The sequence below is a fragment of the Oryctolagus cuniculus genome, chromosome 9, assembly GCF_964237555.1.
Source record: "Oryctolagus cuniculus chromosome 9, mOryCun1.1, whole genome shotgun sequence".
NCBI classification, from domain to species: domain Eukaryota; kingdom Metazoa; phylum Chordata; class Mammalia; order Lagomorpha; family Leporidae; genus Oryctolagus; species Oryctolagus cuniculus.
In genome coordinates, this window is record NC_091440.1 from 98,474,245 (window position 1) to 98,485,626 (window position 11,382).

Consider the following 11,382-nt stretch of genomic DNA (forward strand, 5'->3'; position numbering starts at 1 on the left):
AATGCATTACACATAATGGTGAGAAAGTAGACACATGCCCTCTAAGATTAGGAAAAAGACAAGCTGATCCCTCTCACCACTCCTTTTCAATACTGTAATAGAAATCTTGCCTAATGCTATAAGACAACAAAAGGAAAATAAATTGGCCACATAAGGGGAGAAAAGACATAACTGTATTTACAGATGACATGATTGTCTATGTAAAAAATCCAAATGATGCAACCAAACCTCCTAGAACTAGTAAGCAATCATGGCCAGACTGCTGGAATACAGGTTAATATATAAAATTCAGTCACCTTCCTATGAACCAGAAGTGAATAAGTAGGATCTGAAATTAAAATCAGCATCATTTACATTAGTATCCAAAGTCTGAAGTTCTGGGATAAGCATTTATTTGGCTCGGTGATTAAAATGCTGCTTGGGACTTCTGCACCCCATATAAGAGTCCCTGGAGGCTGGCACTATGGTACAGTGGGTTAACCTGCCGTCTGCAGGGCTGGCATCCCATATGAGCCCCTGTTTGAGTCCTGGCTGCTCCACTTCCAATCCAGCTCCATGCTAATGTGCCTGGGGAAGCAGTGGAAGATGCCCCAAGTGCTTGGACTCCTGCACCCACACCCATGTGGGAGAGCCGGATGAAGCTCCTGCTTCCTGGCTTCTGGCTTCAGTCTGGCCCCAGTACTGGCTATTGTGGCCATTTGGGGAGTGAAAAGATCTCTCTCTTTCTCTCTGTCCCTCTCTCTCTCCGTAACTCTGACTTTCAAATAATTAAATAAGTAGGAGAGAGAGAGAGAGAGAGAGAGAGAGAGAGAGAGAAATACACCCTGGGTTTGAGTCCAGGCTCTGTTCTCAATTCTAGCTTCCTGTTTTGTTTGTTTGTTTGACAGATAGAGTCAGACTGTGAGAGAGAGAGAGAGAGACAGATAGATCTTCTTTCCGCTGGTTCACCCCCCAAATGGCCACCATGGCCGGCGCACTGTGCCGATCTGAAGCCAGGAGCCAGGTGCCTCCCCCTGGTCTCCCATGTGGGTGCAGGGGCCCAAGCACCTGGGCCATCCTCCACTGCCCTCCTGGGCCACAGCAGAGAGCTGAACTGGAAGAGGAGCCACCAGGATTAGAACCTGGCGCCCATATGGGATACTGGTGCCACAGGTGGAGGATTAGCCAAGTGAGCCATGGCGCCGGCCCCCTAGCTTCCTGTTAATGCACGTCCCGGAAGGCAGCAGGTGATGGTTCAAGTAGTTGTGTTCCTGTCATCAAGTGGAAGACCCGGACTGAGTTCCCGACTCCCATCTTTGGCTTCAGCCCTGACCAATTAGGAGCATTTGGTAAGTGACCCAGTGAATGGCAGCTGTCTGTCTGTGTGCCTCTCTCTGTCTCTGTCTCTGTCTCTCTCTGCATCTCAGAGAGATGTTTGTAGCTATCTATCAACAAACTGGTTCTAAAGTTTATCTGAAGAGGCAAAAGGCCAAAAACCACCACCACCGCATTGAAGAACAAGGCTGGAGGACTGACCCAGGTACAGTAATCAGTACAGTGTGACACTGGCAAAGGAATCAACAAACAGAACATCGGAACACAATACAGAGTCCAGAAATAAACTCACCTATATATAGTCAACGTATCTTTGACAAAGGAGGAAGGCAATCAAATGGAGAAAAGAGAGTCTTTCCAGCAGATGGTGCTGAAACAACCAAGCATCCACTTACAAACAATGAATCTGTTTACAGACTCACACCCTTCACAAAAGTAACTAAAAATGGAAGAGGAACCTAAATATAAAATGTAGGAGCAAGAAATTCAGAGATAATAACATAGGAAAAATATAGCTGACCTTGCCTATGTCTATGACTTTTTAGACACAACACCAAAGACATGATCCATAAAAGACACAAAGGATAACCTGGACCTCATTAAAGTTAAGAACTTCTGTTTTGTGGAACATAATGTCAAGAAAACATGAAGATGAGTCACATACTGGGTGAAAATATTTGTAAAAGATACTGCTGATAAAGGACTGTTGTTCAAAATATCCAAAGAACTCACTTTCAAAACTCAACATTAAGAAACCAACCTGGGCCAGCATTGTGGCATAGCAGGTTTAGCCACCGCCTGCAATGCTGGCATCCCATATCAGCACTGGTTCTAGTCCAGGCTGCTCCACTTCTGATCCAGCTTCCTGCTAATGTACCTGGGAAAGAAGTGGAAGATGGCCCAAGTACTTAGGCCCTGCACCTGCATAAGAGATCCAGATGCAGCTTCTGGCTCCTGGCTTCGGCCTGGCCCAGCCCTGGGTATTGCAGCTATTTGGGGAGAGAACCAATAGGTGAAAGATATCTTTATCTTTCTCTCCTTCTCTCTCTGTATTTCACATAAATAGCAGATCCCCGCCCCCCCCCCCCCCGCCTCTTTCTCTTGTCTTCCATCCATTGGTTCACTCCCCAAATGGCTGCAATGGCTGGGACTGGGCCAGGCCAAAGCCAGGAGCCAGGAGCTTCTTACAGGTGTCCCACATGGATGCAGGGGCCCAAGTACTTGGGTTACCTTCTACTGCTTTTCTAAGCGTATTAGTAGGGAGCCAGATTGGAAGTGGAGCAGCTGGGACTTGACCTAGTGTTCATATGGGATGCTGGCACGGCAGGTAGAGGCTTAACCTTCTATGCCATAGTGCCAGCCCCAATAAATAAATCTTTTTTAAAAATAAAATTTAAAAAATAAAAAAATAAATGAGCTAAAAAGTCAGGAAAAGACAGGGAAGAAATTTAAATGAATATTACCAAGTGAAAGAAAAATGTTACATATTGTGTGATTCCAATTACATGGTATGTGGAAGAGGCAAAGCTTTGGAGACAGTAGAAAGATAAGTGGTTGCCAGGGGTTGGGAGGGGAAGAAAAGATGAATAGGCAGAACCCAGAGGATTTTTAAGGCAGTGAAAAATACTCTGCAGAATATGATAGTGGTGGGCACATGTCATTATGCATTTGTCCAAACCCATAGCAAGTGCAACATCAAGAGTGGACCCCGTAAACTGCTGACTTTGGCTGGTAACAACATGTCAGCATAGAGTCACCAATTTTTTTAAATGTGGGGGATATTGATCATTGTGGAGTCTCTGCAGGTGGAGATGATGGGGTTGTATAAGAGGTCTGCACATTCTTCTCTATGTTGCTGTGAATCTAAAATTGCTCCATATATGTACATTTAAAAATAAAAAATACTTCGAGAGTATTTTATCTATAACTCTTGTATTCCTAAGGAATTTTTAAAAGATTTATACATATATATTTATATATAATTTATATATATATATATTTATATATCTATCTGAGAGGTAGAGTTACAGAGAAAAAAGAGACAGACAGAGGGAGATCTTCTGTCCACTGGTTCACTCCCCAGATGGCCACAACAGCTGGGCCTGGGCTAGGCCAATGCCAGAAACCGGAAGTTCCAGAGTGGCAGGGGCCCAAGAACTTGGGCTGTCTGCTGTTTTCCCAGGCATATTAGCAGGGAGCTGAATGGGAATGAAGCAATCAGGATGTGAACAGGCACTCATATGGGATGCCAGCGTTACAGGCAGTGGCCTAACCCACTGCACAACAACCCTGTCCCCTAAGGGGTTTTCTTAATAACAGGATGAAAAACAGTAAGACATCCACATACTTTCTATGTGTCTTTCCTGGCATGAATAACACATTTAAAGTTGAAGAATTAGTCTTTGGTCACAAGAGAGCAAAATTATATACTGAGAAAACATGGAATTAAATATGTAATCATTGATCAGTAAATATTAGCTGAATGGATGGATGCACTGGTTCAGCTACAGTCCATAGATCTTTACCATCCCCAGGGAAATCATCAAAGGAAAACAGAGAAAGAACTAACATTTATTCCGTATGTGATTTCACGAAGCCTTCCTCTGAACTTCGTGTAAAGGAGAGGACTAAATCATGTTTCTCAGGGACAGCTGCCGCCACCTGTCCCTAACCAAAGCTCACCTTCTTCTCAAAAGATCACACTTAGTTTCCCAAAGGGATTCACAACCTAATTTAATCCACAGAGCTGGATGGGAAGTTGTAGTCAGTAATGCACAAACTTCTGACCCATCAAATTAATAAATAACCGAAGAAAGTTGTGGATGAGCTACTGGAATAACACAGTATACTGAGAGAGAGATAATTAGTCTAATGAAGGAGGAGGAAGTGTGGGTGGAGAAAGAAGAGGCAGCACTTTAGTCACCTGCTAAAGACAGACACCTTTATCAGGCCTGGCCAGTAACTTCCTTCTGCTGCTTTCTCAGGCATATTAGCAGGGAGCTGGATCAGAAGTGGAGCAGCCGGGACTCGAACCAGTGCTCACATGGGATATTAGAGTTGCAGGTGCCAGTCCAACCCACTGCACCACAGCGCTGGTCCCCCACAAACTTTTTGAAGACCCCTCCATATTCATGGCTTTCAAAATTTTTTGCATCAAAATAAAGATATCTTTTACCTGTATTTCCACAAACTTTTTGAAGTACCCTCATACACTGGGTTCCCGCTTAATATTTTGTTTGCAGACTGGGTTCTGCACTCAAAAATTCTTAATCTCAAACATCCTTTGCTGCTCTGCAATTGGCCAAGTCTCTGAGAAGTTCTCCCATATTATGCCAGGGTTATGGAAAAGTGGCTTCTGCTCCGTGGGAGTCAAGTCAGGGAGTGCAGATCCCCTTCTTGCCGTCACATGCCATTCGCTTGGCCTGCGCTAGTCCATGGCACCTCTGATACCAGTGCCAGATTTGAGGACACAGGACTCTGCATCTGCCTGGGAGATTACTGTAATTTCCTTTGCTTGCACTGTACCAGTGAGGCAATTCCTCTCCTATGCAGGAGAGCCTTGTCGCAGCCAACGAATGGCTCCAGTTTTTCCCAACCTGTAAAATGCAAACTTGGCCAACTGCCTCTCTTCTTAGCTCCCAAACTCATATCTTGCCTGGACTCCAGAGAAATGTCTGGCCGCACTGAAATAGGCCTCCACTGTCCTGGGGTTTTGGGAAAAGCACTGCACGGAATGTGAAATCACTCTCTGGTAACATAGAGCTCATTAGCTTTTGATGGACAAGACGAAGCAGAGGTCAGGAGGGGACTGAAAAAAATCCGTTTCTCACATGTTTCAAAGCAAGTGAAGAACCAGATAGGGTAACAGACAGAGAAAAACACGACAAAAATTGGAGAGATTCTGAAGAAGGGGGTGAGTAAGAAAGAGGGCAGAGCCTAGTGATCAAAATGTGAATCCTCTGTTTGCCTCTGCTCCCGATTTCCCCTTCCCTCACTCCCAGAGAGGACTTACTTGAAGGTCGCTGATTTCTCTTTCTGATTCCATCTGGCTGCCCTGGGTCCCTTCGCAGGCACGGAACCGGGAGCAGACTGCGTGGGCTCCTCCAGCTTCACTCCCTGCCTGTCTGCCGCTGGCTTAGGAGGGGAGAGAGCACACAGCAGGCAGCACAGACCTGCTATTCAGCCTTGTGATGTGGGATGCCCGGCCCGGCCTCAGCCCCTGGGGGAGGTGACCGCAAGCACACGTGCAGGTTTGTGTGTATGTGTGTGCATATATGTGCACTTCAGGAGGTGGCCCATGGCTCACTGCTAAGTGGCCCATTGAGTTGGTAGTGACAATGCCCCTTGAATCCTAGTGGTGCCATCTGAGGCCACGCAGCCTGCTTTGAGCTAATGGCTTTCTTACTGGCAAAGAAACACTGTATTTATCAAGGACACGGAGCAGCAGCTTGAGGGCGTTGTCGGAGTTCATACTGGTGCAAGGGTCTCCAGTGGCCAGGAGTGAGGTGGCCCCCACTTGATCTCAAGACAAAGGCTGAGAGATTTCTGTGGTTCTTTGATTTATTGCCTCTGTCTCTAGGAGTTAAAAAGAAAAAAAAAATGGTAGTTTACCTAATAGGCTCCTAAAACATCAGCCTTATTGTACACAGTGAGTAAACAAGATTTTTTAATAGTTAGATTGTTGGATATCCTCAACTTCTCTCTTGATTAATGAGAGAAAGAGAGAGAGAGAGAGAGAGAGAGAGAGAGAGAGAGAGAGACTGAGCAAGGAAAGTTGTATTTTTTGAGTCTTGTTTATGCAAGTAGTTGCATTTTTCCTACTTTTAAAATAAAGCTCCCAGGAGTGAGTCTTTTTTTGGAAAGTCCTTTTTCCTCCTATTTACCTTAGAGCCTAAGGCTCGGTTGTCTTGTTCCTGAAGCTAGTTTTAGACCCAGGCTTGTGTGTGTGTGTGGGTGGGTGGTGGAAGTGTTGTGACTAAGCAGGACAAGGAAGATGTCATGGGAGCAATCCCCATTCAGAGCTTAAAGCAGCAGGGGCAGGGGTAGGGAGAGGACTAGAGTCACAAATTTACTCCTACCACATTCACACACACACACACACACACACACACACACACACACACACAGAGAGAGAGCAAATTTCTACTCAGTGTCTTTATAAGTTGCCCTCTGTTGGACATTGGTGTGATTGAGGGTCTGGGCATGGCATGAGGATATTTTAGTGTAATCCAATTAGCAGAGTGGGATCTAATCATTTCAGTGGTGAGCAGTCCAGGTGAGGACACCCAGTCCTCCAGATTCCTGCTGCTGTCCGCTAAAGATGGACACCAGGTGTAGAGGAGGAATGAAGGGTGATGGGCCCTGGATCTGTCCTGTGCCGTCTCCATCTCTGCTGGTTCCTGCTGTGTGGCTCCTGGGCTGCTGACTGCTAGAACCTGCTCCTAGGCCTCTTGCTGGCATGGGTGGCCGACAGCTGAGGCCAGGGTAACTCAGGGTCTTTTCACTCTGTGAAAAGGATCCAGCGGTCTCTTTGGTTGACTTGACTGTCCTACCTTGGCTCTTATGGTGGTGTGGAGCGACCTGAATCCTGGCTTTGTGGTGCCAGTTCGGTGGTCCACCTCTCTGAGATGATCTCTCTGGAAACTCTCCTGTCAGAGACAGAGCCTACTGACATCCCTGATCCTCCGGGGCACGAGAGAATTAGAGAAGGGCAGGTTCGGCTCCACTTCTGGCAAGCAATTTGCTTTGGTGTGATTGTCCCAGGTTGGAGAAGGGCATGGGGGTAATCTCCCAGATTTCCCAAGGGGAGTGACACATACATAATGTGCTCTTTTCCCAGTTTTCCTTCAACAACTTGCAGTAATATTTATTGCCCTCATCCACATAGTACTACTGCCATATGCTAAGCACTGTTGGAAAGCATTTTAATGCCTACTCACCTTAATTAGTTTTCATCACAATACTGGGGAGCAGGCAACATATGATTACAAGTGAGGAACCAGAAGCACAAAGAGGCTAGGAACTCAATTCAGGTCTCCCACATGGTGCAGAGGACCAAGTACTTGCACCATCACCTGGTACTTCCCAGGCGTACATCAGCAGGAAGCTGAATCAGAAGTAGAGTAGGGACTTGAACCCAGGCACTCAGACATGGGATGCAGGCATCCCAAGCAGTGTCTTAACCACTGTGCCACATGCTCACTCTTGCTTTCTCTTCTTGTTTTGCTACTATGACTCTTATGTGGAACTCTATAATAATAATTCAAAGGGGAAGTAAAGAAATTTAGAAAATCCTCTTTCAGGGGCCAGAACCATGGCACAGTGGGTAAAGCTACTACCTAGCTGCTCTACTTAATCCAGTTCCCTGCTAATGGCCTGGGAAAGCAGTGAAGGGTAGCCCAAGTGCTTTGGCCCCTGAACACATGTGAGAGAGCCAGGAGCTTCTGGCTCCTGGCTTCGGCCTGGCCCAGCCCTGGCTGTTGCAGCCATTTGGGGAGTGAACCAGAAGATGGAAGATATCTATCTCTGTCTCTCTCTGTCCTTTTCTCTCTCTCTAACACTCTGCCATTCAAATAGATAAATAAATATTTTGAAAAAGAAAATAATGGGGCTGGCGCTGTGGCATAGTAGGTAAAGCCGCTGCCTGCAGCATCGGCATCCCATATGGGCACTGGTTCGGAGTCCTGGCTGCTCCACTTCCGATCCAGCTCTCTGCTATGGATTGGGAATGCAGTAGAAGATGGCCCAGACGCTTGGGCCCCTGCACCCACGTGGGAAACCCAGAAGAAGCTCCTGGCTCCTGGCTTCAGATTGGCCCAGCTCTGGCTGTTGCGGCCATCTGGGGAGTGAACCAGTGAATGGAAGACCTCTCTCTCTCGCTCGCTTTCTCTCTGCCTCTACCTCTCTGAAACTCTGCCTTTCAAATAAGTAAATAAATCTTCTAAAAAAACAAAAGCAAAAACAAAATAAAACCCTCTCCCAACAAAACCTGGCTGTCAAAAAATATTGTCTTGGGCCCAGCACTGTGGTGCAGCAGGTTAAAGCCCTGGCCTGCAGTGCCAGCATCCTATATGAGCTCTGGTTGAAGTCCTGGCTGTTCCATTTCCCATCCAGCTCCCTGCTAATGCACATGGGAAAGCAGTAGAGGATGGCCCAAGTCCTTGGGCCCCTGCACCCCTGTGGGAGAAACAGAAGAAGCTCCTGGCTGCTGACTTCAGACCAGCCCAGCTCCAGCTGTTGTGGCCATTTTGGGGAGTGAAACAACAGATGGAAGACACTCTCTCTCTCTGTTACTCTCTGTCTCTCTGTCTCTCTCTCTCTCTCTCTCTCTCTCTTTTTTTTTTTTTTTTTTTTTTTTTTTTTTTTTGACAGGCAGAGTTAGACAGTGAGAGAGAGAAAGACAGAGAGAAAGGTCTTCCTTCTGTTGGTTCACCACCACCCCCAAATGGCCGCTACGGCCAGCGCGCCACGCTGATCTGAAGCCAGGAGCCAGGTGCTTCCTCCTGGTCTCTCATGCGGGTGCAGGGCCCAAGCACTTGGGCCATCCTCCACTGCACTCCTGGGCCACAGCAGAGAGCTGGACTGGAAGAGGAGCAACCAGGACAGAATCCGGTGCCCCAACCGAGACTAGAACCCGGTGTGCCAGCGCCACAGGCGGAGGATTAGCCAAGTGAGCCACGGCGTCGGCCATCTACCTCTCTCTAATAAATGTTTTAAAATCTTTTAAAAAAATTATTGTCCTGATGGAAAACCTTATTTTGGATGTTGAAGCAAAATATCAACTATTTCTTTGTTTTTGCCTTCCTGTTGTGACAATCCTATCTTTTAGATAATATGGGTACATCTGGTTGAATAGAGGGAAACCAGAAAATGCAAAAGAGAAAGGCACCTGAATATATCCCCCCCCCCCCAAAAAAATTTCCCTATTAACAAACACATTGGTCTTAAAAGGAAACAGCTGTAATTGGTTTTGATAAGTGTTTGGGTTTAGCAAGATCTTTCTGGATCTGTGCTTTTCCCCACCTCTTAAGCATCAATTGGGAGCAAACAGAAAGCAGGATTTGGAAAGTGGTTTATCTATCCCTACCACACTGTGACTCCCGACCAGGGGTCAGCTAACCTTTCTATAAGGGGTCAAAGGGCATTTTTTTTTATCCGTTGCAAGTCATATGGTTTCTGTTGCAATTACTCAACTCTCCTTTCATAAAATCACCCCCAGACAATACATAAACACATGAATGTGGCAGCATTCCAACAAACTCCATTTACAAAAGCAGATAGTCAGATACGGGTATTTGAAAAACAGACCAGAGTTGGCCCCATGGTTGTGGGCTACTGACCCTGTTCTGGAATTTCAGCAGAAAAAGTCATTTGAGTCTGATTTCCACTCCAGCGGTAACTGCTGGGCCCCGACTGCATGGATATCTCGTTAAACACTGCGGGGCCGTAAAGCATCAGGGCATGGCTGGTGAGCACATAGCGAGGCGGGCACAGACGGGGCAGGATATTGGTGCAGCGGCTAAGACCCTGCCTTAGACATGCACAACCCCAGTCCCAGTGTCTGGTTCCCGTCCCAGCTCCTCTGCTTGAAATCCAGTTTCCTGCTGACCTACACACTGGGAGGCAGTGGTGATGTCTCAAGTAGTCGGGTCCCTGCCACCCTGTGGGATACCTGGGTTGAGTTCCTGGCTCCTGGCTTTCACCTGGCTTGTTGATGATGTTTGAGGAGTGAACCAGAGGATGAGATCTGTCTCTCTCTGGATCTTTCTCTCTCTCTGCCTTCCAAATAAATAAAAATAAATTTTAAAGTAATTTTAAAAAAGCGCTCCTGACATTTGCCTGTGGCGCTGACGAGGGACCTACCTGGAGGCTGCTCAGTGTAGCTGGGGCAGTTTCTATTTCTCTCTACTGTGAGGGTGATTTTTGTGGTGTGAAGCCCAGGGGACGTTTTTAGGGGAACTGTCTCTTGGGAAGTGTATTTTTTTTTTAGAACATACTTGAACTTATAGATGAGTAAACAGAGTGGCCGGAAATGATCTGAGTTCATTTTCGTGGTGGTGGGAGGTGACCCTGAGGCCCTAGGGCTCTTGCTGTGTAGAAGGAGCACAGAGTGGTGGTATCCTAATGATGCCAGCAATAAGAAGGTCCCTTAATTCTGAACAGCAGGGAAAGCCCTAGGCTGCAAGCCTAGGTGACGGGTGACGGGTGACGTGGGCTCCTCCCAGCCAAGTCACTGTGTGTTCTTCTGTGACTCACTTAACTTCTCTGGGTCTTTTCTTTTTTAATTTCTTAATTTTAAAAATGTCTTATTTTTACTGTTATTTGTTTGGCAGACAGACAGAGAGAGATGAGTTTTAAGAAGACGCTAGAGGCTGGCGCCGCGGCTCAATAGGCTAATCCTCTGCCTTGTGGCGCCGGCACACCGGGTTCTAATCCCAGTCGGGGTGCTGGATTCTGTCCTGGTTGCCCCTCTTCCAGGCCAGCTCTCTGCTGTGGCCAGGGAGTGCAGTGGAGGATGGCCCAAGTGCTTGGGCCCTGCACCCCATGGAAGACAAGGAGAAGCACCTGGCTCCTGCCTTTGGATCAGCGCGGCGCGCTGGCCATTGGAGGGTGAACCAACGGCAAAGGAAGACCTTTCTCTCTGTCTCTCTCTCTCACTGTCCACTCTGCCTGTAAAAAAAAAAAAATCTGAAAAAGCTTCTGATTCTACCTTCACCACTAAACTTCAGCTGTAAGATTGACCGTTTGACAGGTTCCTCATCTTGGAGCGCAGTTTTGCGTCTCTAAGCTCTGACTTGCACTCTACTCCTCTGTCCCCATTCCTCCTGACTTTCACTGTCCCCAAGCCCTGACCATGCATCCACAAAAAGGCCCCGTGGGCCAGTATCCATCTGCTTCTGGGTAAATAGCCATAATTGCGACTTTGCTTGTTTGAGAGGCAAAGAGAGAGGGCTTCCATCTGCTGATTTACTTCCCAAATGCCCGGAAGCTGGAAATTGAAAGCAAGTCTCCCATTTGGGGGACAGGAACCCAGCTAGTTGAACCATCACTTGGAACCTGGAATCTTGA

At 47.0% G+C, this 11,382-nt stretch overlaps 1 protein-coding gene across 3 annotated transcripts in view; it reads right to left on the reverse strand.

The window, feature by feature from the left end:
* NINJ2 (ninjurin 2) overlaps positions 1-5,783 on the reverse strand; it is a 99,891-nt gene extending 94,108 nt beyond the window's left edge. The window contains exon 1 of one of the 3 annotated variants that reach the window (XM_070049262.1): positions 5,327-5,783. In XM_070049262.1, coding sequence (XP_069905363.1) covers positions 5,327-5,359 — 33 coding nt within the window. In that variant the 5' untranslated portion in view covers positions 5,360-5,783. The remainder of the gene's footprint in view (positions 1-5,326) is intronic. The other 2 variants (XM_008259849.4, XM_051850761.2) reach the window with 2 other exon arrangements.
* Between the last annotated feature and the right edge of the window lie 5,599 nt (positions 5,784-11,382).